Genomic DNA, 24,508 nt, shown 5'->3' with positions numbered 1-24,508 from the left:
TGTTTCACCAGTAAAAGTGCGAAAAACAGGGTGAAATTGGGTGTGACGAGAGAGCAATGGAAGTTAGTTTGGCACCACTGATGGCATAATGTTATGCCAGAAGAATAGGTGGTGAAAATTATAGCACTCCCATTGGAGTTGATTGACAACCCCGCACAACTGCCTCCCACCTCCCCCAAACTTCCCCCCCACCCCACCAGAAGTTAGAATTCTGACTAACTCTGAAGACCCAACCAAGGGATCCTGATCTCGTACATCAAGGTGTGCAGCATAGGGCACGTTACCCCCAATTTTAGAGAATTAGGAGGACTTCTGGTAATGGGGCAGTTTGCACATAAACACATGCTGAACGGCCAGGGAGAACACAAAGAATGAAGGGCAGCTGAAGAGTACTTCTCAGATCACTTTTACAGAAACTTGCCCAGAACTTCAGGTACAAGCATCCACCACAAACTTCAACTCTACTTCTGCAACTGGGGTTGCAAGGAAAAAAGTACTGTGTGTAGGTAAACAAAAAGAGGGAGTTCACCAGGAAGGAGAAGCCCATGCTTCAAAAGGACTCCCGTGTTACTTCTTTCCCTCCCTTTAGACGTTCTGTGTTGAAAAGAAAAGGGAATTGTGTATTTAAAGTTTATATACTACCTTTCATTTAAAAGATATCAGAAATACAATCAGACATGTAACAAAACAAAAAATATAATTGTGGCAGTTAGAAAAAAACAACAGCATTTAAAACCATTTGCAGCTCCTAAACGAATTTCAGAGGAAAACATTTTGAGATAAGCTCTCTAGCAAATGAAGACCTACTACAATAAAGTGAACTTCGGGTCAAACAAGACACAAAGCATGTGGGTTAGTCCTGTGCTTCGCATTCCCTACATTTTCCCCTGCCTTTTACCCAAAAGCAGCTCCATGTGGTGGGGAGGGTTTTCCAAGACCAGAAAGGGGATTAACTCTTTCTTCCGGAACCATTTTCCTGTTAACGATTACCCTCTGAAGCTGTTATAGCAGCTTGAGAGCCTTTCAGTGGGGAAAATAGGTTAACCTTGCTCCTTGCCCTTTCACACATCATGGTATCAATCCAAATAAAGGGCCGTGTTGCTTTTGTTTAAAAGAAACAAACACCCTCCAAAAAGACATAGGGCCTTCTGAGCACAGGATTCATCTATGTGTTGAAGGTAAGATCCAGTTTGACACTTCAAGTAAGAACGCAGTGCTTGATTCACTGGCTAGATCATGATTGCCTCAGATATTGGTGAATTTAAATAAAAACCTGCTATGTGTATTTCTTTCCAGAAAAAGATAATCATTTCGTTGGCCAATTGACCATAACTGGAAGGAGACATACCTCAGCAGAGCACGTTTTTGCAATTGGGAGGTCCCATATTCAGTCCCTGGTATCTTCAGTTAAATGATTACATAGTGGGAAAGAACTTCTCCACAAGATCCTGGAGCGCTGCTACTAATTCAGAGTAGACAATACTGGGCAAGATGTAATTGGAGACGTTTGTGGTTTTGTATGTTTATAATAAAAATTCAATAAAAATACATTTAAAAAATAATAATAATTCTGGGCTAGGTGGACCATGGGTCTGACTCAGTATAAGGCAGCTTCATGTGTTTCTATCCTAGATGGAAACATCAATCTTTTCTCAATGAAATACATTACAGTATCGTTCTATGACCTAAAAAACATGCACATTATTTCATGTTTCTTCATTGTTCCTCATGTGTAACCGCTGTCTTCATCATACCTGGGGGAGGAAAAGATGAAAGAATTAGCAGAACTCTGGTCTAGGCATAAAATGCAAATCTACCTAATATTTGGGTTCTGTGCTTAAACAGTGTTTCCCCCCTAAATTAATCTAAAAGATAGAGAATTAATCTGTCATATTTATGAGACTAGGAGTCATGTACAACTAATGCTAGTTGCTTACCAAGCCACAGCACATACTTGAAAAGCTAATAGGAATCTGCCAGAATTAAATATGTCCTCTAGCTCTCAGGAATACCTGTGTAGCCAATAGGAGCAAAACTCTCAGGAAGACCTTGCTTTATTATAGCTGTTTTAAATAAATAGAGAGTAAAATACCAATAATGATCTTGCTGAACAAACACTAATTATGTTTTATTGCAGAAAGTGGAGAAGACTAAACATTTCTGGTGTGTTTATATTGGAGATCTATTCCCACTCAGAAAAGCTTGCCAATATTTTTTTTGCCTTTATAAATGGTAGGTCTCTGGATTACTCCAGTTGCAGGGGACTCCCCCTCCCCCCCTTAAGGCCTGCATGTGAAGTAGAAAATACTAATCTCTATGGGATTGTTCCTATCCTTACCCTTGCTATTGTTTGTGTTGAAGTTCTTCATGGAGACTAGTGTGACAATGTTCTTGTCAGCTGAAGCATCAGCATCAGAGCAGCTACCGAGAGAGAGAATGCATACACATTACTTTGTGAAATGTGGTTGTCTCATGAGAAAGTATGTTTCTAAATCTCCACCAGGCAAACCTCGGAACACAAAGCCAATATCCCAGGTTAATATGGGCAGTCTTTGGAGTATACTGAATATGAGTCTAGAGTAGATATGGACAGTCTTTAGACTAGACCTTCAAGTCGTTTTGGCTGTTTTTAGACCAGTTGAAGAGATTTCTAGATCTGACTGAATCCTAAGAAAACAGGCAGTAGCTAAAAACAACAACCAAAAAACAGTTTAGGGAGAATCTGCCACTGAGATGCTGGATCTAGGACAAAACTGATTTACAAAAAAGGATTACTGTCTCTTGAGGAACTATGATAGAGCTTCATAAATATGAAGACAGGGCAATTCCTTCTGTTCAGAAAACTATCGGGACCAATCTAAGAAGGCAATGCTTGTGAGTGGAATCAGGAAATGGAGCATCCCCACAAGGTTTGTTTAGATATGGGCAACAGGTCCAGTATGACCTGTGCAGATGCTGGATCTGTGATTTGCCACCCAGTACTGAAGTTATCATAATGACAAAGCAATTTGTCCAGGAATGGAGTACTTACATGCATTTTTGGCTAAGATCCTTATGTCAACATGGAGATGCCACCTACATTAAATGTATTCTTTATAGAAATAATTGCTGTGGTACAGAAAGGTGGTGGTTTTGATTAAGGAGCATTTACTTTGGGAAGTTATAGCTAAACTTTGGCAAGCTGAAATTGTATGCTGTTCCTTCTGGAAACTGATGCCACTATGAAGATCAGCATTGTCAGTCTGTGTTTTATAGAGAGGCATCAGACAAATGTCCATCACAATGCATCTCTAGCAAATAACTGGATAACCTGTTGAATTTCTGCCTAGACACATCTCTCCCCAGCCCAACGTCAAGCTGAAAGACAAAACTGTATGAAGGATTTACTGTTTACATAGTGTAGAAATTAAGATGACCACCATAACTTGCAGTTTCCATACTTTTTAGAGCACAAGTTAGAACACTTCAACTCTCCTCTCAAACCAACAGGTGGTTTGATATTTTAATATAAATTAGAAGCAAGTGACACACACCCTATGGTGTGTTTCCCTCCCTTCTATTGCCAGTAGTGTGCCACAGCCTTCCCTCACCTCCTTGCACCGGGCTCCTTTTGAGCCCTGACAGCATAATTGAGACATAAGCATCAGTAGCCCAGTGGTGGCACCCTGCTGATGGAAAAGCAGCACACCCGCACTGGCTCCATAAGACTGCAAAGCCCATCCACGCTGCTAGCAAATGCGGAAAGCCTCCATGACACCTAAGGAAGTGTGGCTGCGCTGTAGGATGCTTCTCCCATATTTCAAATAGGAGCCACAGAGGCTCTCTGGGTTTGCTAACAGCATCAGTGGGCTTTGCAGTTTCACAAAACCAGCGCAAATGTGCCCTGTTCTTCCATTGGTGAGGTGCTGTGCATTGTATAAGCCTCTGCTTACTTCCAGTCAGGCTGGCTGAGCTATCCTGAGTAGTGGGGACTCCTGACAAAAAGCACAAGACACATTCATTGAACATAGATCTATTAATAAATACTAGCCAACCACGCACAGAGCATCTGTGCAGCACTTTGGGGCCGGCTGCTTTCCCCTCCCTCTTCCTCCTGCCCTGGTCTCTCCTCTCTTCCCTCCGGCCCGCGCTTTCCAGCTCCTCCTCCCCTCCTGTTCCTCCCCACACACAGAGCTGCGGCGGGTGGCCAAGAAGGGCCCCACCACCGCCGTTTTTACTCCCTCCTGTCCTCCTGCTGCCCACTGTTGCCTTTCCCCCCTCCTGCTGCCTGCCGCCGCCTTTCTCTCCCCCTGCCCGCTGCCGCCTTTCTCTCCTCCCTCCTCCACCCACCGGCCGGCCGCCAGCACTTTCTTCCCTCTCTCCTCCTCAGTCCTCACTGGGCACGCATATCCCACTTACCCCCTCTGGCGCCAGGCCAGGGCCAGTCCTTCCCACTGCCTCCCACCCCAAGCTGCAGCCGAGACGGCCCCTCCTCACAACAGCCAGGCACCTCTGCCGGCCAAACAGAGCTCAGCCAATCAGGCACCTCCGCTGGCCAAACAGAGCTCAGCCAATCAGGTGCCTCCCTCGCATTGCCTTGCCACATCTCCACGCTGGCTGGCTAAGAGAATAAATTATAAAGAAGATTAGCCACCATGCCAAGCCAAATAGACAGAGACAGTAAACCTCTGATGGCAGGATGCTGGAGGAAGTAACCGGGTATGGCTATTTTACCCTGTTCTGCATGTGAGCGTCTCAAAACTTCTGGCTTTCTGCCGCTGGAGGTAGAATGCTAGATGAGATGGACCTTTAGTCAGATCCAGCAAGACTATTCTCATGTTCGGGCATACATTCAAAGAAAGCCAGGAATGGTGTGGAAAAGCCAGCTGCAACTCCTTACACCACTTATCTTCTACTTAAAAAGTGATGCTTAAAACAAAAAACATTAAGCAACTGGTCGTTTTTACCAAGTAGGCAAATAAGAATATTTTTCTAGGTTTACCTGTAAGACACCAATGGATGTTGAGGTTTCTGTTTATCTGCCAAGAAAAGGAAACAAAGTCCATTAATAATGCAGATTAGATGTTGAAGATATCTACAAAGAAGTTCTAAATAGGAAATAAAATGCTGCTGGTTCTGCCCATACTAATTAGTAAATCTAAGAACCGACTGACTAATGACCAAATGAGTGTCAAAATAACATGAGAAGTTCTGGCCTGACCTGTGAAACCATCATGCGATTATAGTTCAACCAGCGTGTAGACCTCCCTTCAAAGAATCCAAAAGTGATAAGGTAAATATGGATTAAGCTGAAAGCTACTGCTAGACATGTGGTAGAGCAATCACTACCAGTCAAATCATGTGACTTGCAGTGATAAAAAAGGGTTTGCAATCTTGGTTTTGTAGATCTGCTTTGTGCAGTTTTCCCTACAAGTGACCTGCTGTTCTGGAGATATGCAAAAAGCATTATTAAATGCAGTGGCTACCATAAAACCTTCCAAGCATCTTGGATGAAGCAAGAAGGATAGTCATTTGATCTAACTTAAAGAAATAGCACACTCCCAATGTGCTGAGGAAGGAAGAATAAACTGGAAAAAGAGATAACAGTTTTTAGAATAAAACAGCTCCAGGGCAACATAGTTTAGCAAGCAGCAGCACATCTTTCAGTAACCCCCACCTACCCAGCATGCAGAAGAACTTGGAATAATACACTGCACAGAATAGAGCAGTTTGAAAGGGAAAGGGAAAGGTAATAAACACAGCTGCTGAGAAAGTAAGTTGTCATGCCTGACCAAACATCCCTAAGCAGACCCCAATATGCTGAGAAAGAAGGAAGAGACTGGAATGTTAGTGTGGGTGAGGAGAGGAGAAAAGAGGTGTTTTCCAAATAAATAGCTCCCAGGCAAGCACTGGTATTTCCTGTAGTGAGTCAGTTCTCTTCCTTTCCTCCAAGAGAGGAAATTCTCTACCCGAAATTCCAGGTTTCACCCAGATTTTTTGCATCTCACCCAGATTGCTTAGCCCACCCAGATGTGCCCAAATTTCAGCTTTCATTTTTTTAAAAGCAAGAACAAACAAAGCCACCACCCCCCCAAAAAAAACCCCCAAAAAACCTAAGCTCTAGACTTTATAGAAGCGGAATTATGGAGCAAAACGTGCAGTCACTATTCTGCTCAAAAATTATTTTCAAGCCAATGTACATAATATAAATTTGTAATATACAAATCCAGGCACCTGGATTTGGAAAGCCAGAATATGGCAACCCTATGGATAGGTCTTTTCTTTCTTGAATGTACTTCCCCAATAAATCAGTTTAGTTTAGACTCTACAATGATCTCCATGTGTGTTCCTTAAATAGCTGCAGCAACTAAACTCTGCACTCTGTAACTGGAGTGGTAGCTTCCTTGGCGCTTTGCCAAATAATCACAAACCCCATCAATAGTGTGGTGGATCAATGGAGAAACCAGATTTAAAGTAAACTGCTCCAGATGAAGCCAAGGCAAGCCTGCCACCTTCAAGGACAAATAGAATCTCACAAACTCAGAGCAATGTGAGAGTATGAAGAAGACTGAATGATGTAGGTTGGGCTCAGACTGGAAGAAAATTGAACTGAAATACAGTGCTTGAACATCAAACAATGTTGGAAGTCCTGAACAGAATAGGGTGGTGGTGGTGGGTGGTGTATGTGTGTTGGCATAATTCAAAAATCTGCAAAATGCCCAAGGGGTAGGGGGTTGGGGGGAATACACAATGGATAATAAACAACATTACATACAGCTGAGTACCTGACTAATTTCAGAAACAGAGTGGAATGTGTAGAAAAACAAGTCCGGCCCTGCCTCACAGTTGGAAAAAAGATTTCCTCAGGAAGGAAGCTAATCAATTCTCAATTTACCTTGGGGAGCTTTAGATGTGAAGGAATCAGCTTTTGGCATTTCTGCATTACTAGCCTTAGCTGATGGAGTCCAAAATCACGTTTCAGAGAAATACATAATTCAATCACAAACTAGAGTATCCCTCATACTACAATATTTTACTAACAATTCCTCAACAACTTGCAGAGGGGTAGTTCTATTAGTCTGCTGCAGGAAAACACAACAACAAAGAGTCTTATGACTCCTTAAACATGGACCCATTTATTACAGCATAAGCTTTCATGGGCTAGAAATGGGCTCTATATACTCCAAACCTCATTTCATTCACAGGTATATGATGAAAGGTTGAAAAATAAAATCTGTCCCGTGAGAGAGGACGATTTAACAATAAAGATAGATACTTTATTTCAGTCATTGACCAGCAAGATAAATGTACAATAACAACATCCAATCAAGTAGTACATTCTTTACGAGTTTTACAAACTACGTAACAAAACTTGGCCACATTGCTAGAGACTGTTTCTTTAAAATTGGACAGCAGGTAATCTAAATAAAACTCGTCAGTGTGGCCAGGGAACTCCATTAATAACTGTGGAATAAAATTTGTACGACTATCTTTGTAAAATGTGCAGTAAAGAATTATGTTTGCAGTAGTTTCTATGACTCCCGAGCCGCATAAGCGGATGGTATATGGCAGTTTTTTGAACTTCCCCGCTAGCACTGCAGTAGGGAGTGCATTTAGGCGAGTGAGAGTCATAGCTCTCCTAAATTTTGCTGTGGTTAAGCTGTTTAGATATTCGGCAGGCCTTACATATAAGGACTGATTGCCTATATAAATCCCTCTCGGCAACTTTGCTGATTCTTTTTGCAGTTCTATATCTAAGACCTTGATGACCCTCATGGCTTGATCATACCCCACCCTGATGAGCTCTTCCTGGGGGAGACCATAAGATTATAACTTGTATCTTAGCGCCACCTTCAATTTTGAGGCGTAACTGTCTACAAGTGTTAGAGGAACCAAGCCCACTTGGGGGAAGATCAACTTCAGCCAAAACATAAAGATGATCAGCTTAAATCTCATTTCTAATCTAAGGACTCCTGCCTCACACCTAAGGACAGTGTTGGGAACACAACATGGTACCTGGAAGATTGTTCTTAAAAAATTTAGTTTGTACTACTTCCAGGGTGGTAAAATTCTCAAGAGGGCCTAGTTCGGCACCATATAAAAGCAGCAGATAAATTTTGGCTGTAGAAAGTTTTATGGCAGCTGGAGATTTAACAATAAATACATTAGTCTGTAGCAACAAAGGCAATTAAGAATCTAGTGGTACCTTAAAGATAGAATTGCCATGCCCCCTGAAATTCCGAGTTTAACCCGGAATTTAAGCATCTCACCCAGATTGTTTAGCCCACCCAGATTTGCCTGGATTTCAGCTTCATTTTTTTAAAAAAGCTAAAAGCTTGTAGATTTGGAGTTAGTTATGGAGCAAAACATGCAGTCACTATTCTGCTCAAAAATTATTTTCAAGCCAATTTACATAATATGCAAAATAGGCACCTGGATTTGGAAAGCCAGGATATGGCAACCCTACTTAAAGACTAACATGACTACGCCTCTGGAAGAATCAAGATGGTTGTTTATATTCCCTAGACAGGTAAGGAAGACTATAAAGCAGGCCATGAATCTAAGTTAAAAAACCCTGATAGATAACCATGAATATGGCAGACAATTGAAAGTTGAATATTAAACTGATAAAATGAAAAAATCATACATTACAAGAGCAACTTCAACAATATTACACATTATTAAATACCTTCAGCATCTTTGCAATGGCGACACTTGAATCTTAGGCTGACCACGCTGACTAGGATGATAACAACCAGCACCAGAATGACAATGAAGCTAATAACACCTATATATGGAGAAAACGATCAACCATCAACTAAGCCATCTCTGGGTTTCTCTCCAACACATTGTTAGAATAACTTAGATTAGATATTACCTAGGTGTATTTTTGTGCTTCTGGACAGAAGTATCTTTCCACCAAAATACACAACTAAGAAGAGTCATCCTTTTTCTTAAAAGGTCATGGACAGCAATAGGAACCACCACCACTAACAACTTTATTAGACCTCCCCCACCCCTATAACAAATTGTTTTATGGGAGGCTCACAACATAGCATTAAAACATCAAGTAAAAACATATAACACATGAAATCACATCACAAGAGGGAAAAATACAAAATACAATACAAAACAATTGAAAAACATTTTTAAAATCAGTTCTCAAAATCAAATTTAAAAATCAAAATTGAAAGAGGCTGAGTGAACAAAAAGGTTTTTACCTGGCATCTAAAAGAACAAAGTGATGAAGCCAGGCGAACCTCACTGGGGAGGCTTTACCATAATCAGGGTGCAACTACCAAAAGGGCCCTCTCCCTAGTAGCCATTTGTCTCACCTCGTTTGGCAGGTCTGAGTTGGGGCTGTTTAGGGCTTTAAATATTAAATAGAAGGCCTGAAAAAGTATGTTTATTATTTTAAAAATAAAAGGTGGTGTTCCCCATGCTCACAGAGTATGTGGTGCTTAGGTAATAGTGTGAACTGGTTCTTTAGCCTTGATCATGACAATGGAGTAAAGATAGGACTGCCAAAACACTCAACAAAAATGGGAGGGAATGTAACCAAGGGTGGAGAGCTCAACAGCCTGCCTTCAAAGAACCCTCTTCCAAGAGTCATCATCACTGTGACGGTCCAGCTTTTGGAGCTGGTATTTAGTTCAGCAGCTACGTGAGCCAACATTTGTGCATATGTGACTGTGAGAAAGATAATGGTTTGGACTCAGAGGGCACCTACTGTGAATTGTTCTGCCTGAGCAAGCAGAGATGGGCCTGGCTTATGCCTCAGTGAGATATCACCTGACATACACTTCTGCTGAGGTTTTTGGAGGAAGGGCAGAACGCAAATGCAGCAGTTGAGCATAAAGTAATAATAGGGCTTGCCATGACATCTTCAAGTCATTTAGAGTACCTTGCAGGAAGAGGTGGTGTCACAATCCAATGTCCCTCACATGTGAGGCCAAAAGGGCTGCTGGCAGCCCAGGAGCTGCTGCCTACAAGTCCTAACGGGCTGCTAACAGCCTGAGCACTCGCACAGCCGGGGAGTGAGATAGGAAGTGCATGCTTATCCTGCTAACTCACTGTAAGGCTTGTTTTAAAAGCAGGCTACTCGGGGGAGGAGCGGCGGGACCAGGAGTGATCCCAGCACTTCACATGACTGGCCCTACCTGAGGTAGCCCTGTTCTGGTAGGGCTGGTCATGTGAATGGCCTCAACTCTATTGCTTGTCCTTCAACAGAATGAATTAATCAGATCTGAATAATTGTTGCACATCCTATATGTGCAACACCATATATTAATCATAACTGGCTTAACTGTTCAAAATCATCTACATTCACTGCCTTTTTTACAGATGGCAAAAATAAGGCTGACATGCAGACTCGTGAGCAACACTGGTGCTGTGTGGGTACTGTTCCTGCATTTCAGAGTAAAACAGTAGTCACACTCTCAGGGGGGCAATTTCCACCAAGCTCTCCTTCCCCTGGAAGCACTTCATGTGACCCAGAAGTAGGGCCCTGAGGGCTGTGCAGCTCCCAGAGGCCTACGTCCGGGTCACATGCTGCTGGGAGAAGGGGAGAGCTGTGAACCCACCCACCTGCCACGCCAACAGCATAGCTGTGTTAGACTGCATTGCAGCAGCACTAGCAATCCTCATGAAGTGCTGGTGCTTTGGTGCAACCAATCTCAAGTTTGCAGCCTCTGCGAACTACTGTATGATGTGACATTTGCTTAACACTTACTTTAACATACATTGCTACTCCACTCCAAGGCACCCCGCCCTGTCCTTTCTATAGAGTTTATATCCAGGGATAACAGTGTCCCACTGGTTCTCACTGTTCCACCATGTTTCTGTTATGCCTACTATATCTATTTCTGCGTTAGCAACCAAGCACTCCAGCTCACCCATCTTGGCTCGGAGGCTTCTGGCATTGGCATATAAGCACCTATATGCTGAATCTCTTACCTGGTGCATGCTGTCTTTCTTTTGACTCTTTGACCAGCTGACATAACCTTCTGTCTGCTCTTTATGTGGTTCTACTTTGTCCCCTTCTGTTTTACCTGAATCTTTTACACCCTTGCACCTTAAGGTATGGCATTTGCCAAAGTGGATACTGCCCAGGTGTCATTTTTAAAGCTGCTCTGCAACCTTTTTGATTTTAAGTGCCAGCAGTCTGGTTCCATCTTGATTCAAGTGCAGCCCATCCCTTTTGTACAGGCCTTGCTTGCCCCAAAATGTATCCCAGTGCCTAACAAATCTAAACCCCTCTTCCCAGCTCCAATGTCTCATCCACGCATTGAAACCCCTCAGCTCTGCCTGTCTTGCTGACCCTGCATGTGGAACAGGTAGCATTTCTGAGAAAAATACCTTGGGGGTCCTGGACTTCAAAACGCTACCTATCAGCCTAAATTTCACTTCCTGGACCTCCCGACTACATTTCTCAACATTGTTGGTGCCGACGTGCACCATGACAGCTGGCTCCTCCCCAGCACTGCCTAACAGCCTATCTAGATGCTGAGTGATGTCTGCAACCTTAGTACCAGGCAGGCAAGTCACTGTGTGGTCTACACACAGGTCACAGACCCATCTCTCTATACCTCTAATGATTGAATAGCCACTACAAGGAGGCCCCCACCCCACCGGAGGAGTATCTTCTGTGCGAGAGGATATGGGCTCATCATCCATGGAAGGGGTCCCTTCCAGTGTACATTATAGTTTTTTTTCATCTGTGTGCGGAATGAGTTTTGCTCTGGGCGGCAGTATCAAGGCACTGCATGCTCACGTGCATTCAGAGTGGAGCCTTCCTTATTCAACCTGAGTGGGATCTAAAATTTACTGAGTGGGCATCAAAAAACTTGTGAGCACATGCACATGCACATACACATGCCTTAGAGGGAACACTGGTCTCTTCTAAAGGAGTATTTCCCTCTTCCCCAGACTGATGTCCTCCTTCCCCAAGACCTTCATTTCCCCTAACAGCAGAGGATCTATCAGCCTTGGAGTGGGATGCCTCTACCATGTCCCTGAAGGTCTCAACTGCATGCATTTCTGTCTCTGAGCTTCTCCAGATCTGCCAGCTTGGTCTTGAGTGAACAAATTTGTTCCCTGAGAGCCAGGAGCTCCTTGCACCAAGAACACACCCATGACTTCTGCCCATGGAGCAAATAGTCATACATGTGACAATCTGTGCAATACACTGGGAAGTGCCCCTTCCCCTGCTGGCTTTCTGTCTTCATAACTGGTTTTGTTGGCTGCTTAGAGTATTTAGCTATTGTTTATTAGGAAGTTAGGTATTAGCTATATTGGTCAGCTATTTAAGAGTTTAAACTTATGAAGGAGGGAGTAGTACTTACTTTCTCTTCCCACTGGGCTCCTTGTGATCAAGGGGACTCATTTCAGGCTCCCCTGCAAAACTCACTCCAATGCTTTGTTTGCTATCCTTGTGCACTAAGCTCTGTTCACTAAGCTCTTGGGCCTTCACCTCTTATATAGAGAGTAGGCTTCAAACTGAAACAGGAATGTGGCTCACAGGAATGTGGCCCCTCCCACCAGGTGTGACTTACTACAGCCTTAGCTGATTTCTCCCTCTGTCCCTCTCCAGGAAGAGAGAAACAACAACTAAATTTCACAGAACCCCCAAAGCAAACCCTGGCAAATGCTAGCCCTGGCAAATGCTGGGACTTCTCCTTTAAAGAGAAACCAGCCCCTGCCTCAAAATATCCCCTCCTCCAGTTAGTTTGTTTGATAGGAAAAGGGTTGTTGTTGTTTTGAGTAGAAATGTTTGCTTACCTCCCCAAATCTGCTTTTGCTCTTCTCAGAGTAGGCTTCAAACTGAAATGTCTATCTCACACATACACATTTTTAAAATTCTGTAATTGATTCCTCCCCCGCAAAAAGTAGTATAGCTCTGCTTTAAATTTCAGAATTATAGTTCTCTGAAAATATCATTTATCAGAGGACTTTCAACATGCTCATGCAACTAATTCTTAAGCTATCTCTATCACTCCCTTCTTTCCCAAGCAGCAACATCTCATCCTGATGTCTCTACTTACCAAATACTGCCATTGTTAGTGCTTGTGATTTGTCTTCTGTAGGGGTAGAAGGACTGAGAAATATATCTGTGTTTACATTCAGTGGTCTTATTGTGGAATTCATTGATACAGAGATACCTGTGGAGGCTTGGGAAGAGAAGGTTATAAATAAATAGGTAGAGAGGAGAAAGTTTCATATGCTGAACAAAGCAACAAAGAATCAAAATAAGGACCAGCATCATCTACTATTTTTGTTGCCTCCCTTTAATAATATTTGGAGTAACCGTATACGTCAGAGAAAGATTGTTCAAAGCTCAGCCATAAACTATTTAAGCTTGAATACACAAGCTTCCATATCACATGATTAGTTGTATCCAAGACTGTGTGTGTCTATGTTACAGTTCCATACCAGTGTGGAAGAGCTAGCTTGTATAATGGAGGCACAACTCAGCTTCCTGACAATCTCAGCTTATTTTTAGCCCACTTTCCATAGGCTTATGAGATCACCCAGCATTCCGTGTGTGTCTCCATCTGTGCATCTGTGTGTATGTCCATGTGTATGTCCGTGTGTATATCAACTTTGCAATGCCTGGATTAATATGAACCAAATTGGGTACAGTTGTAGGGACACCTCAATGGCATAGTTTGTAATGATGCCATCTACCTCAATCCAAGATGGCAGATGTGTGAATATTTGAGATACAAGAGGGCTAACTTGTGGACCACCTAACTGATTTGAACCAAATTTGGTACAGTTGTAGTGTGTAATGGAATGGTTTGTGAAGATGTCATCCACCCCAGTTCAAGACGGCAAACATGTAAATGTTTGAGGAGCAAGTGGGCTAACTTGTGAACCAAATTTGCTACACATGTCGGGACACATAGGAATTACTCAAGGGCATAGTTTGTAATGATAGAGCCTGGGTTTGTCTGCTTTTTTTACCTCATTTTTTTCCTAATTGTCCATCCCTCTTCAACATAGATCATCATCATCATCATCATCATCATCATCATCTTTCTCCTCTGCCACCCCAAAGACACAAATATAACATTAGCAGCTACAACTACTTATAAAATTACATGTCTAATATCCAGTGATCCCAAACACCCATCTCCCCTACTGTAGAGGAGTTATGAAAACATATCCTAAAATAAATAAACACAGTTCCAAAAGCACACCCCACTAAAGCATGCATTTTCCTTAGCAGTCCTTTGCATTGGGATTGAGTAGAACCCCATGTCTGCCCAAAACTTATGTCTCCCCCAGAAGGAGCAGGTGCACAGGTTACACTCCCTCAGAAGGAGCAGGTGTGCAGCTTGGGAGTACTCCTGGACCCAGGCCTCAGACTAGTATCTCAGGTGGAGGCCATGGCCAGGAGTGCTTTCTATCAGCTTTGGCTGATTCAACAGCTGCGCCCATTCCTTGAAGAGGATGAACTCAAAACAGTGGTGCAGCAGCTGGTAACCTCCCAGCTTGACTATTGCAATGCTCTCTACGTGGGGCTGCCTTTGTACGTAGTCCAGAAACTTCAGTTAGTTCAGAATGTGGCAGCCAAAAATAAACACACACACATACACAAAAAGAATGTGGCAGCCAAATTGGTCTCTGGGGCAACCCGGAGAGACCATATTATGCCTGTTTTGAAACAGTTACTCTGGCTGCCTGTATGTTTCCGGGGAAAATATAAAATGCTGGTTATTATCTTTAAAGCCCTGAACGGCTTAGGTCCGAGTTATCTTAGGTCCAAGATCCAGGGTGGTATAGTGGTTAGAGTGCTGGACTAGGACCGGGGAGACCCATGTTCAAATCCCCATTGAGCTATGATTCTTGCTGGGTGACTCTGGGCCAGTCACTTCTCTCTCAGCCTAACCTACTTCACAGGGTTGTTGTGAGGAGAAATTTAAGTATGTAGTACACTGCTCTGGGCTCCTTGGAAGAAGAGCAAGATATAAAATGTAAAATAAAATAAAATAAAATAAAATCTTAGAGAGCTCCTTCTTCTGCATGATCCCCACTGCATGTTAAGGTCATCTGAGGAGGTCTGTATCCAGTTACCACTGGTTCGTCTGGTGGCAACTCAGAGGCGGGCCATCTCTGTAGCTGCTCCTGGGCTGTGGAATGCACTCCTGGCAGAAATCCGTAATTCAAGATCATTACTGTCCTTCAGGAGAGCCCTTAAAACCTATCTGTTTGGCCTGGCCTTCCAGGGTTTTAAATGATTGAAAAATTGTTTTAAATTTATTTTAAATGGTTGCCCTGGTCCTCTGGGGTTTTTTAGCTGCTGAATTGTTGAATTGGTTTTATTCTGTTTTTATAGTTTTGATTTTAACTGTTAATTGGTTTTAATTGTTTTTACCTTGTTGTAAACCGCCCTGAGCCACTTTGGAAGGGCGGTATAAAAATCAATCAAACAAACAAACAAACAGTTTTTTTATTCTGTGAAATTGTTTTAATTATTTTTACTCTGTTTTATATTTATTGTGTACACCACCTAGAGATACACATATTAGGCAGTATATAAATATGATATATAAATAAAATAAATAAATATTAAGGTGGATTGTAACATGCTGCAAATTCCTTATAGAATGAGGACATCAATATGTAACTGACTGAACAATCAAGTGAAATGGCCCACTACTTGAGCAGGGGATGGAAAGCCATGTTTAATAAATACATTTTACACTTTTCCTATTATTGAGATATCCTCCTTTTGGCTATTGTTGCTGATGTGTAGAAGCCTTCTCCCCTTGCTCCATTTTGCATATGTTCAGACATACAGGGGCAGATTAAGCTTTTTGCTGCCCTTAGGCAAAAAGGCTTTTGCCGCCCTTTTACCTTAAACAAAAAAAGGTTTGATTTTTTAATATAAAGTAAGGGGGGGGGACTTTCTCCCCACCCACTCCACCCTTTGCTGCAACCGCTGCTGCCCACAGAGAGGGGCAGCAAATTTTGCCCCTCCTCAAAATTTGCTGCCCCTCGAATTTTGCCACTGTAGGCAAATGCCTACTCTGCCTCTTCGTTCATAGGCAATGAGGGTGCATGACAATAACAGGATTGGAACAGAACTGGAGACTACCATCCAAAAAGCCTTTTGGTCACGTGAATTTTGGCCACTCAAACAAAAAACAATGCAAATGATGTAGTTTGTCATCACTAGAGACATAGTTGTGCATTATACAGTACGTGGCAGTAGCATGGCCAGATGAGAAGTGATGCTATAATACTTTCCTGCCACAGAATCTGTCCCTGGGAAAGAGCCTGTAACCTAACCCTGCAAAGTGGCAGGCAGGATGGGTATTCTGTTTGCAGGATCACACACGAGTTTTTTTAAAATGTCTGTTGTTTTCATATAAGGAATGTGCTTAAAAGTCAATGGTGCTTTTAAAATAAATATCAATAGTGTGCTTTCTACCTGATGGCGATGAAAACAGGATGCTCTTTTCACTGGGCTCAGAACCTGCAAGCAAATTGAAAAATGTGAACATTGGTCAGTCAGAGCAATGAGGACACATTCTTATGAGGAAGCTCTGGCTTCCTTAAATTATACAATATCTAAAGATCATGAGATCTGTTACTTCTCTGCATTTCACTCTCAAATGGCACACTGTTGCCAACACCCACTCTTTCCTACACATTAGCTACAAGTGTTAAATGCTTTGATTGTGAACTCAGCAAAGTTTTTCCTGTGACATCTCCTCAACAAAAATCTCTGCGCATATCAGTCCATGTGACACACCTCTGTCCATGTGAATCTTAATTCAGAATGCTCAGATCTCCTTCAGGTCCACATACATTAGAATCCGACACCATCTGACATGAGAATCCAAAGTCATCATGAATTCCCTCTTACATATATCAGAGCGTATATGCATAATAGTAAGACCAAATACTAATGAGGCCAAACAACTGTGCCTGTGATCTCAGATGTCCATGCCCTCAGATCAGATCACTTCCCCAGCGCCAACTCCAGGTTTGTGGGGGCATCAGCAACTGTTTTTACAGGAAGTGGAGGGTCAACTATGCTGGTTGCCACTATCTGCCCACCCCCTGCCAATAATGCAATGCCTCACTGGATGCAATAGTGGCAGCAAAGGCATTGCACCATAGGTGAAAGAAGATGGAGGCCACAACCAGGGCTACCAAAGAGTGCTCTGGGCCATCACCTTGATAAATCCCCACAGTAGCAACAGCAGCTCGGAGTACTTCTCAGTATCCATGTTGGCAGCTGGCATGATTTTTCACAGGGGATGCTACTAGATCATGCCCTTTGGAGGCCCACATGACTTCCTTGGCATAAAATATTCTCACCAGCATAAGCTGGTACATCCCCCCTCCCTGGATAGAAATAGTCTGAAACAGACATCCATGATCTGATATCATCCAGACTTGACTACTGCAATGGCCTTAAAATGGCCCATTGTTGCTAACCCATTCCCTCCCACAAATTAGCTACCAAATGTTAAATGTTACAAGTTGGTAGATAGATAGATAGATAGATAGATAGATAGATAGATAGGACAAAACTAGAGGGGAAGGGATAGTTATCTTTAAAACTTTAAATGGCCGGACTCATGGTATCTGCACTCCTGTATTTCTGTCAAGATCTTTGAGGGAGGCTCTGCATGCCAATGCCCTCTGAGGTCCATTTGGCAAGCATGTGGAACAGGGCCTTCTCTGTGCCAGCCCCCGGCTCTGGAATGCCCTCCCCAGCGAAGTTCCAGCTGCTCTGCCTATCTCAGGGCTTATTCTGCTTATTCTGTTGTGCCTTTTATGGGTTTTCATGAACTGAGGGCCTCTTTGGCTTTGACCTTTGCTGCTCGGTTGTGAATGGTTGTTTTAATATTGTTCTGTCAAGAACCAGCCACTTTAGAAAAGAATTCTTGGTGGGAAAGGTTATTAAACTCTAGAATGAAATTTAAAGGATATTGGGTGGCACCTTGACTAATGGTGCATGAATGCTTCTAACAAAAGAAAGCTACACCAGCCTCCCCATGTCTGAAGAGCAGGCACTCTTGTGCACAAGTGCAACAATTTCCAGTGCTCTCCCCTTGCTCCAGAAAAAGGACCCTTAGGGACATATTTCTGCTGTGAAAGAGCACTTCCAGAGAAAGGGGAGAGCAGCAAAAACTGTTGTGCTCTTGCACAAGTGTGTCTGTGCTTTGGAAGCAAGGAGGCTAATGCTGTGTGTGTGTGTGTGTGTGTGTGTGCTTTTGTTAGAAGTACAGGTGCGCCAACAGTCAGGATGTTGGCCATTATGTTTAAAGTGCTGTGCTTGTGTACTGTTTTATGGCTGAGTGTTGTGTTGCGTTGGATACACATGTTGGACCCGACATTCCCTCTGTTGCGCTTTATCGGAAGGAGTTCCACAACAACAGCAGAGAGCTTCTGACAGTCAAACAAGAGCCCCTGGTGGCGCAGTGGTAAAACTGCCGCCCTGTAACCAGAAGGTTTCAAGTTCGATCCTGACCAGGGGCTCAAGGTTGACTCAGCCTTCCATCCTTCCGAGGTCGGTAAAATGAGTACCCAGAATGTTGGGGGCAATATGCTAAATCATTGTAAACCACTTAGAGAGCTCCGGCTATAGAGCGGTATATAAATGTAAGTGCTATTGCTATTGCTAAACCTGTTAGAAGTTGGTCTGCTGTCATTCTGGAACTCCGTTGAAGATCTGACACATCTGTTGGACCCCCTCCCCTTCTTTGCACTGCCCATCCCAATCCTCCTCCTCCTTTACCTGGTACCACTCAGGGGCAGGATACATCACATCCTCTTCACTCTGGAGGGGGAGCTCAAAGAGCCATTTCGGCTCCCATGACTTTCATTAAAAATGCACTCCCCCCGCCCTGCCCCGCAATTCCCTTTTAGGTCACCAAGTGGCATGGGCGGTTTGGGGGTGCATCATTTTCAGAGACTGCAGTCATGGCTACACTATGTTATTCCCACCATATGAAGCTAAGGTAGACCATTGGTAAATCTAGCTAGGACTGTCTACTGGCAGCAGCTTTCTAAGGCTTAGCAGAGGTTTCCCCCATCCCTACTAGAGACTCTTTTTAATGGGAGATGGCTCAGAACCTGAGCATTTTTGCAGACAAAGTATGTGCTTTTTCACTGAGCTGAATGTGGACATGGCCCCCATCCTAAGAAGATAGTGCAAGGCTAATGGGCATGTGCAGTCTCTCTCCAGAGCTGCCATTGTTCTGGTTGCTGCATGGTATTTGTGTTGGTATTCCTACCCATCATATTTTAATTTCTATCAGGAAGCCTTCCAAAATCCACATGGGATATCAAGTGAAAAAGTGGGGGGGGGCAGGAGGAGAGAAAGAGAGAGGAGGGGAGAAGGAAAGAAAGTGTTGTTTTCAGAAATCATGTGATGAGCTTGGGTTATGGGGATATATCATTTCCACTTTCAGTAAATCTTTTCAGTTCCTTACAAAAGTTGTACGATTCATTGTCTGTTCTCTGACAGTAAGGTTGTCACATGATCCACAGAGCTTGGGCGGGGGAGGGCTGAGGGGGGAAGCAGGATCCAACCCACATTCCTCCACATGATTGTTGCTTTGTTGGGGCGCCCTGTGGCTGTCACCCGAGTTGGGATCGGGAGGAGGAAGTGCTCCCACATCCCACAATGCCCTGCATGGGCAGTGGAGAGGCGGCCTGCTGCAATGCAGAAGGGCTCCTCTCTCTGACTTCTCTGTAGTTGGGGCTCTATGACCGCCGCTCATAGTGGCTGTTTTTAGATCCCCGACGTTGCACACATCCGGGCAGTGAAGTAGAAGGCACACACTCGTCCTCCTACCTCACTTATAGCTTGGGTTTCAAATCCAGGCTACCCAGCTGAGGAGCATCTGGATCAGGAGCCATCCCAGTGGTTCTCACAACCAGCCCTACCCAGATTAGCACTTCCCTACTAGGGTAGGGCTGGCTGTGAGAATGACCTTATTATGTCATTAATACATTCTAACTGTGGCAAAAGGGAAGCATTGCTTATGCTAAAAGTAGGCATTGTAAGCACACTTGATATACTTATACTTACAACAGTTATTAAGGCAGGTGCTTTACCATCTATATGTTTAAAAGGCTTAGGTCAGATGTGGCAAGCCCTGCCCTCGCCCCACCCTTGCAGTGCTAAACCAATCAACGCACTGTGGGAGCGTGCACACTCTCTCTTGCTTGCATGCACCCTCTTAGGCAAATTCACTCCCAGCGGCCGCCATGTTGGAGCAGAGGTGGCTGTGACACTCTGAGGGGCTGGAGGAGGAGGAGGAGGAGGCGGCAGCAGTGTTGGCACCTGGCGAGCTCAGCACCAGCACACACACTATGGCAAGCCCCTGTGGTGGAGAGCGGTGACTGAGGCAGGGATGGTGAAAGCTCCTTCCGTGAGCATGTACAGAGAGCCCCGGAATGGGTTGAAAATGCCCCAACCTGGCATTTGGGTGGTACGCGGGCTCATGGGAGGAGCTTTCGCCACCTCCACCACCAGGGGGCAGCTTAAGACGGGGCAGGGGGAGAAGGCTGGCGGAGGGGGGCGCTGGATCGGCTGGAGAACGTGTGCAGATGCTATGGGCTGGCCCAGATAGTATCTTATATTCATCCAGGTTTTGTTTTAATTAGCAGCTCACTCACGTTTTTCCTCCACCAATAATTTCACATGCATGAAATACCATCATCCTGTTGATGAATCAGTCACTCCTTTGTTGCAACAGATCATATTATTTGTCTATAATGACCTATTATAGTTAAGCTGTAAGCCTCAAGTTATATACTCCAGAGTCTGTTTACTGTACAATACAACTGTGTGGGAATCAGATGTTTCTAGATTGCAAGTTTAAAAAACCCCAACCAGATTTATTTATAAGAAGCTCTGCTTCCCTTTCAGGGATGACTCCGAGGAGTAGCTAGGGGTAGTGAGGGTAGAGAAAAACATTTCCCACTCCCCCTTTCACTCCCGCAACCACCAGAACTTTAGAGCAAAGTGTCAAACAATACAGCCATAGTATATGATGGTCCTATGGCTTGAATAACTTATTTTTAAAAGACTTCAATCGCTTGAAGAATCTGCACCCATTCACTCCTCTACAAGCTGCAGAAGCCAGTGAAGGCAGGTAGGTAGGAGATTCCTCTATCCTCCCAAAAGCCAGGCCAGCCCTTTAGCTTCCTTCCCGGTCAGGAACTGGGATACGTGGGGAGACGATGTGTGCAAAAGGTTAGAATCATCTCCTCTGCAAACTTCGGCTGACCTGGTACTGACCTCTCTCACCACCCCAGTCTTTCCTGGCATGTGGTCTTGGACAGAAAGAGAAAATTAGCCTGGAAAGCAGACAGGAGGGTTTGACCTAAAGCAGAAATTCAGTAACTTTCTATGAGGAATCTGGTCCATTTTCTGAATAAGCTTGAAAATTTCAAAGACACAGTCACTGAAAATTTCAGAGATTTTTAGAAAATAAAGTGCAGAGAAAAGTAGATACTCTAACAACATTCAGCAACACTTGCCTTCCATATACAGAAAAATCCTCAGTACTTTAATAATGTTCTTTGCCATTGTTGGGGTGCCATTTTACCTGGTGACCTGTGCAGACCCGTGAAGTCCGGTGGGGTGTGCGGGGCTTCCTTCTTTCCCCAAGGTGAATGGGGGTGGGGTGGGGGCTGGAATGGTTCCAGGACTGTTGGGTCCTGGGGACTTGAGCAGGCAAGGCAAGGAGAGCTGTGTGAAACAGCTCTAGTGGAGCCGCCATATTGGGAGAGGCAGGAGGCCAGAGAGGCAGGAGGAAAAGAGACCAGAAAGGGGGCGGGGCCAGCTCTGCACCAAGAGGTTATTCATACTTGGCTTCATGCTGCGGGGTAAATGTTGAGCGAAGCCACTTCGAAGTACACTCTTGGCATTGAGGGAAGCAGCCCCTCCCCTCCACTCTTGGTTTTCGTTTTTGCAAGTACACATGGCAGGCATCAGTGTTTTCCTTCCTAGTCAACTGGGAGTGGGGGAAGAGAGAGTTCTTTGTAGAGAAAGATCTGCATTTCTGAAGAGACCATGCCTCTTATGATGCTAATAATTCTATGTCAGCGCCTCTCCTTGTTTGCTCCAGCATTTTCAGAAAAAGTAGCTTAAAACAAGCATTTTAAAAATCTGGAAATACCTCAAGATAAACTAGAATTCGCATCACAAAGCCCGACTTGTGTGTGGCGTGGGTCCAAGGATCCTGTTGGGAGTTCGGGTTAAGTTTGGCTGGTGTGTGAACACACACACTCTCTTCCGAAGGAGATTTGGGGCAGAAGCCCGGTGTGTAAAACCTCTAGGGCATTTTAAGCCAGCCAGTGATGTGGGCTGCTCTTGGATGTGGGAGCTAGAGTTCCCCTGGAGAAGGAACCGGCTGGATGTGGTGAGCCAGGAGGAGAATTGAAGTGATCAAGTAACCTCCTCCCCTGGCGTACTCTGAAGCTGACCTTGGCTGTTTTTACCCCAGGAGTTTGGGTGTTTAAAAAGAACAGGAATACACCTTCTCCCTCTGGAACCCTGACAGTCATCCTTTTGTTCCTTCAGACTAGTTGTTAGTCACCCAGTTGAATGGAAGGGTCAGATTTACATTCATACTGAACAATGATTTATAATTGTTCCTTGATGAATGCACAAAATTGCCTTATATGGAATCAGAACACAAGTTCAGCTAGCCCAGCATCATCTACTCGAACAGTAACACAAATCTCCATCTCAGGCAAGAAAAAGTATTTCCTAGCCTTGCTACTGCTTTTTAACTGAAGGTGCTGAGGATTGAAAGTTAGGCATGCAAAGCATACAAACATGTGCTTTCACCACTGCACTAGTTATGGTCTTCTAACTGAAGATGATGTCAGGGCAATTCTAAGCATACGTACTTGGCTGTAAGATCCATTTAGTTCAGTGGGGTCTACTCCCAGGAAAGGATGTGTAGGACTGCAGTCTAAATCTTGCAGTCTTTTATTGTAAGCCACCCCAAGCAGCTGTGTGCCGGAGGGGTGGGATATATCAATATTACAAACAAACAAACAAACACAACACAACCTTACCTTGAAGAAGAACACAGTCACAAATCCATACAAACGTTAGAAACTGTAAAGCCTTCATGATGTGTATCTTCCCCTTGTCGTTCCTTAGTACCCTACAGCCCCTTCCATTCTGTGAAGAGAAAGAACAAAAAATGAGAGTAAGTTTGTCTCTCTGTGTTGATTGTCCTGGGGCTTCCTGTTGAATAATGGAAGGAAGCAGACTGAATCAACAGGAGGATTGACGGTGTGGAATTTTGCTCTTGCCCATTATAATTTTAAAGGATATGAGACAGAATTTACCAGATACAAAGAAACTTCAGCACTATTGTTATTAGGAGACTACATTTTACTTATGAGGAATCTGTGGGGAATGGAAACAGTAACAGAGCACACACATACCTAAACTTATTGCTTGTTTTGGGGAAAAGGCCAGCTGCTTTGAAATGGGAACTAATGTCCTGTGCTCCAGGTTACAAGTCTGGTGCTTTTGATTTGGAAATATAAGTCTGTCTGGGATTCTTGCTGTGGACAAAACTCTTCTCTCCCTGCCATTAAACTGTCCAGTTCTCAATGTTCTGCATGGGACACGCTTTAAAACACATGCACGCACACCAGAGGTGCACCTAGGTAATTTTGGATCCTCTTGGACCTAGAGGTCTTCCCACCCCACCCTCCACTGCAAGATAAGCATCATCCCCCTACACACACACACTAGAAATGTGTGAATTGATTCAGCAGCGAATCAATTCGACTCGAATCTGGCTGATTTGAGAGTTTCCCCTCAAAATGATTTGAGGTTGAATCGAATCAGCCAGATTCAGATTGAATCTAGCCGAACTGATTTGGCCTTCAATGGGGTATGTTGGAGGAGGCAGGCGGAGGAGAGCCTCACATACATTAAAAATAAAATGGCTCCAGGGTGCCTTGAAATTAATTACTTTTATTCATTGCAGAACCTGCAGCAGTGACCCGACTGTGGCTGCCGGCTGCTCCTGTGAGGAAGAAATGGTGTGTGGAGGTGCCTTTTAACCTTGACTCTGGCGAGAGAGGAGACATTGGTCATTCAGAGCTGACAGCAGGGAGGAGGCAATCGGATCCACCATCCCTCCCTGCGGCCGGCCTAGTCAGCCGCTCACTAATGCAGAGCTGACAGGGGTGGGGAGGTGGCAACTGGACTGCCATCTCTCTGCATGGCCAGCCTGGCTGGCCACTCGCACTTATTTAACTTAGCATCGGGCCAAGCCTCCTTTAAATGGCCTCTGCACAGGCACGGGGAGGCCATTTAATGGGATAGCTCGGTGTTTTTTTAGCTAGAACACCCGCGTTGTTGTGCAAAAAACTCTGTGTGTGTGTGTGTGTGTAGCGGCTGCTGCTGCTGCTAATACTGCTCACTTGGAGCTCCCACACAGCAGCCTCTGCTTGCGCTTCCCAGCCTTACCTCATGCAGCTTGCAACACGCGTGCTGTGCATGCCCTAATGTCATGTC

The 24,508-nt window shown here is 44.2% G+C and overlaps 1 protein-coding gene across 1 annotated transcript; it reads right to left on the bottom strand.

The window, feature by feature from the left end:
- Positions 1-389: 389 nt before the first annotated feature.
- On the bottom strand, positions 390-23,168 carry ECSCR (endothelial cell surface expressed chemotaxis and apoptosis regulator). Its single transcript, XM_053242910.1, has 7 exons — positions 23,044-23,168; positions 16,418-16,462; positions 13,023-13,148; positions 8,669-8,767; positions 4,982-5,018; positions 2,339-2,421; positions 390-1,754 (listed from the first exon to the last, which is right to left on the bottom strand). The coding sequence occupies exons 1-7, from the start codon at positions 23,099-23,101 to the stop codon at positions 1,717-1,719; spliced, it is 486 nt and encodes a 161-aa protein (XP_053098885.1). The 5' UTR covers positions 23,102-23,168; the 3' UTR covers positions 390-1,716.
- Positions 23,169-24,508: the final 1,340 nt, after the last annotated feature.

The sequence above is a fragment of the Hemicordylus capensis genome, chromosome 4 (genome assembly GCF_027244095.1).
Source record: "Hemicordylus capensis ecotype Gifberg chromosome 4, rHemCap1.1.pri, whole genome shotgun sequence".
NCBI classification, from domain to species: domain Eukaryota; kingdom Metazoa; phylum Chordata; class Lepidosauria; order Squamata; family Cordylidae; genus Hemicordylus; species Hemicordylus capensis.
The sequence above is the reverse complement of the archived record's forward strand: the minus strand, read 5'-3'. Positions and strand labels throughout refer to the sequence as shown.

Bases quoted from the DNA above. Each gene is read 5' to 3' on its own strand.
- ECSCR (XM_053242910.1), bottom strand. From the start codon at position 23,101: ATGAAGGCTTTACAGTTTCTAACGTTTGTATGGATTTGTGACTGTGTT. The intron at 8,768-13,022 runs GTAAGTAGAGAC...CTCCATATATAG, and splicing joins ACTAACAATGGCAGTATTTG to GTGTTATTAGCTTCATTGTC. The intron at 1,755-2,338 runs GTAAGGATAGGA...TTCCTCCCCCAG, and splicing joins CAACACAAACAATAGCAAGG to GTATGATGAAGACAGCGGTT.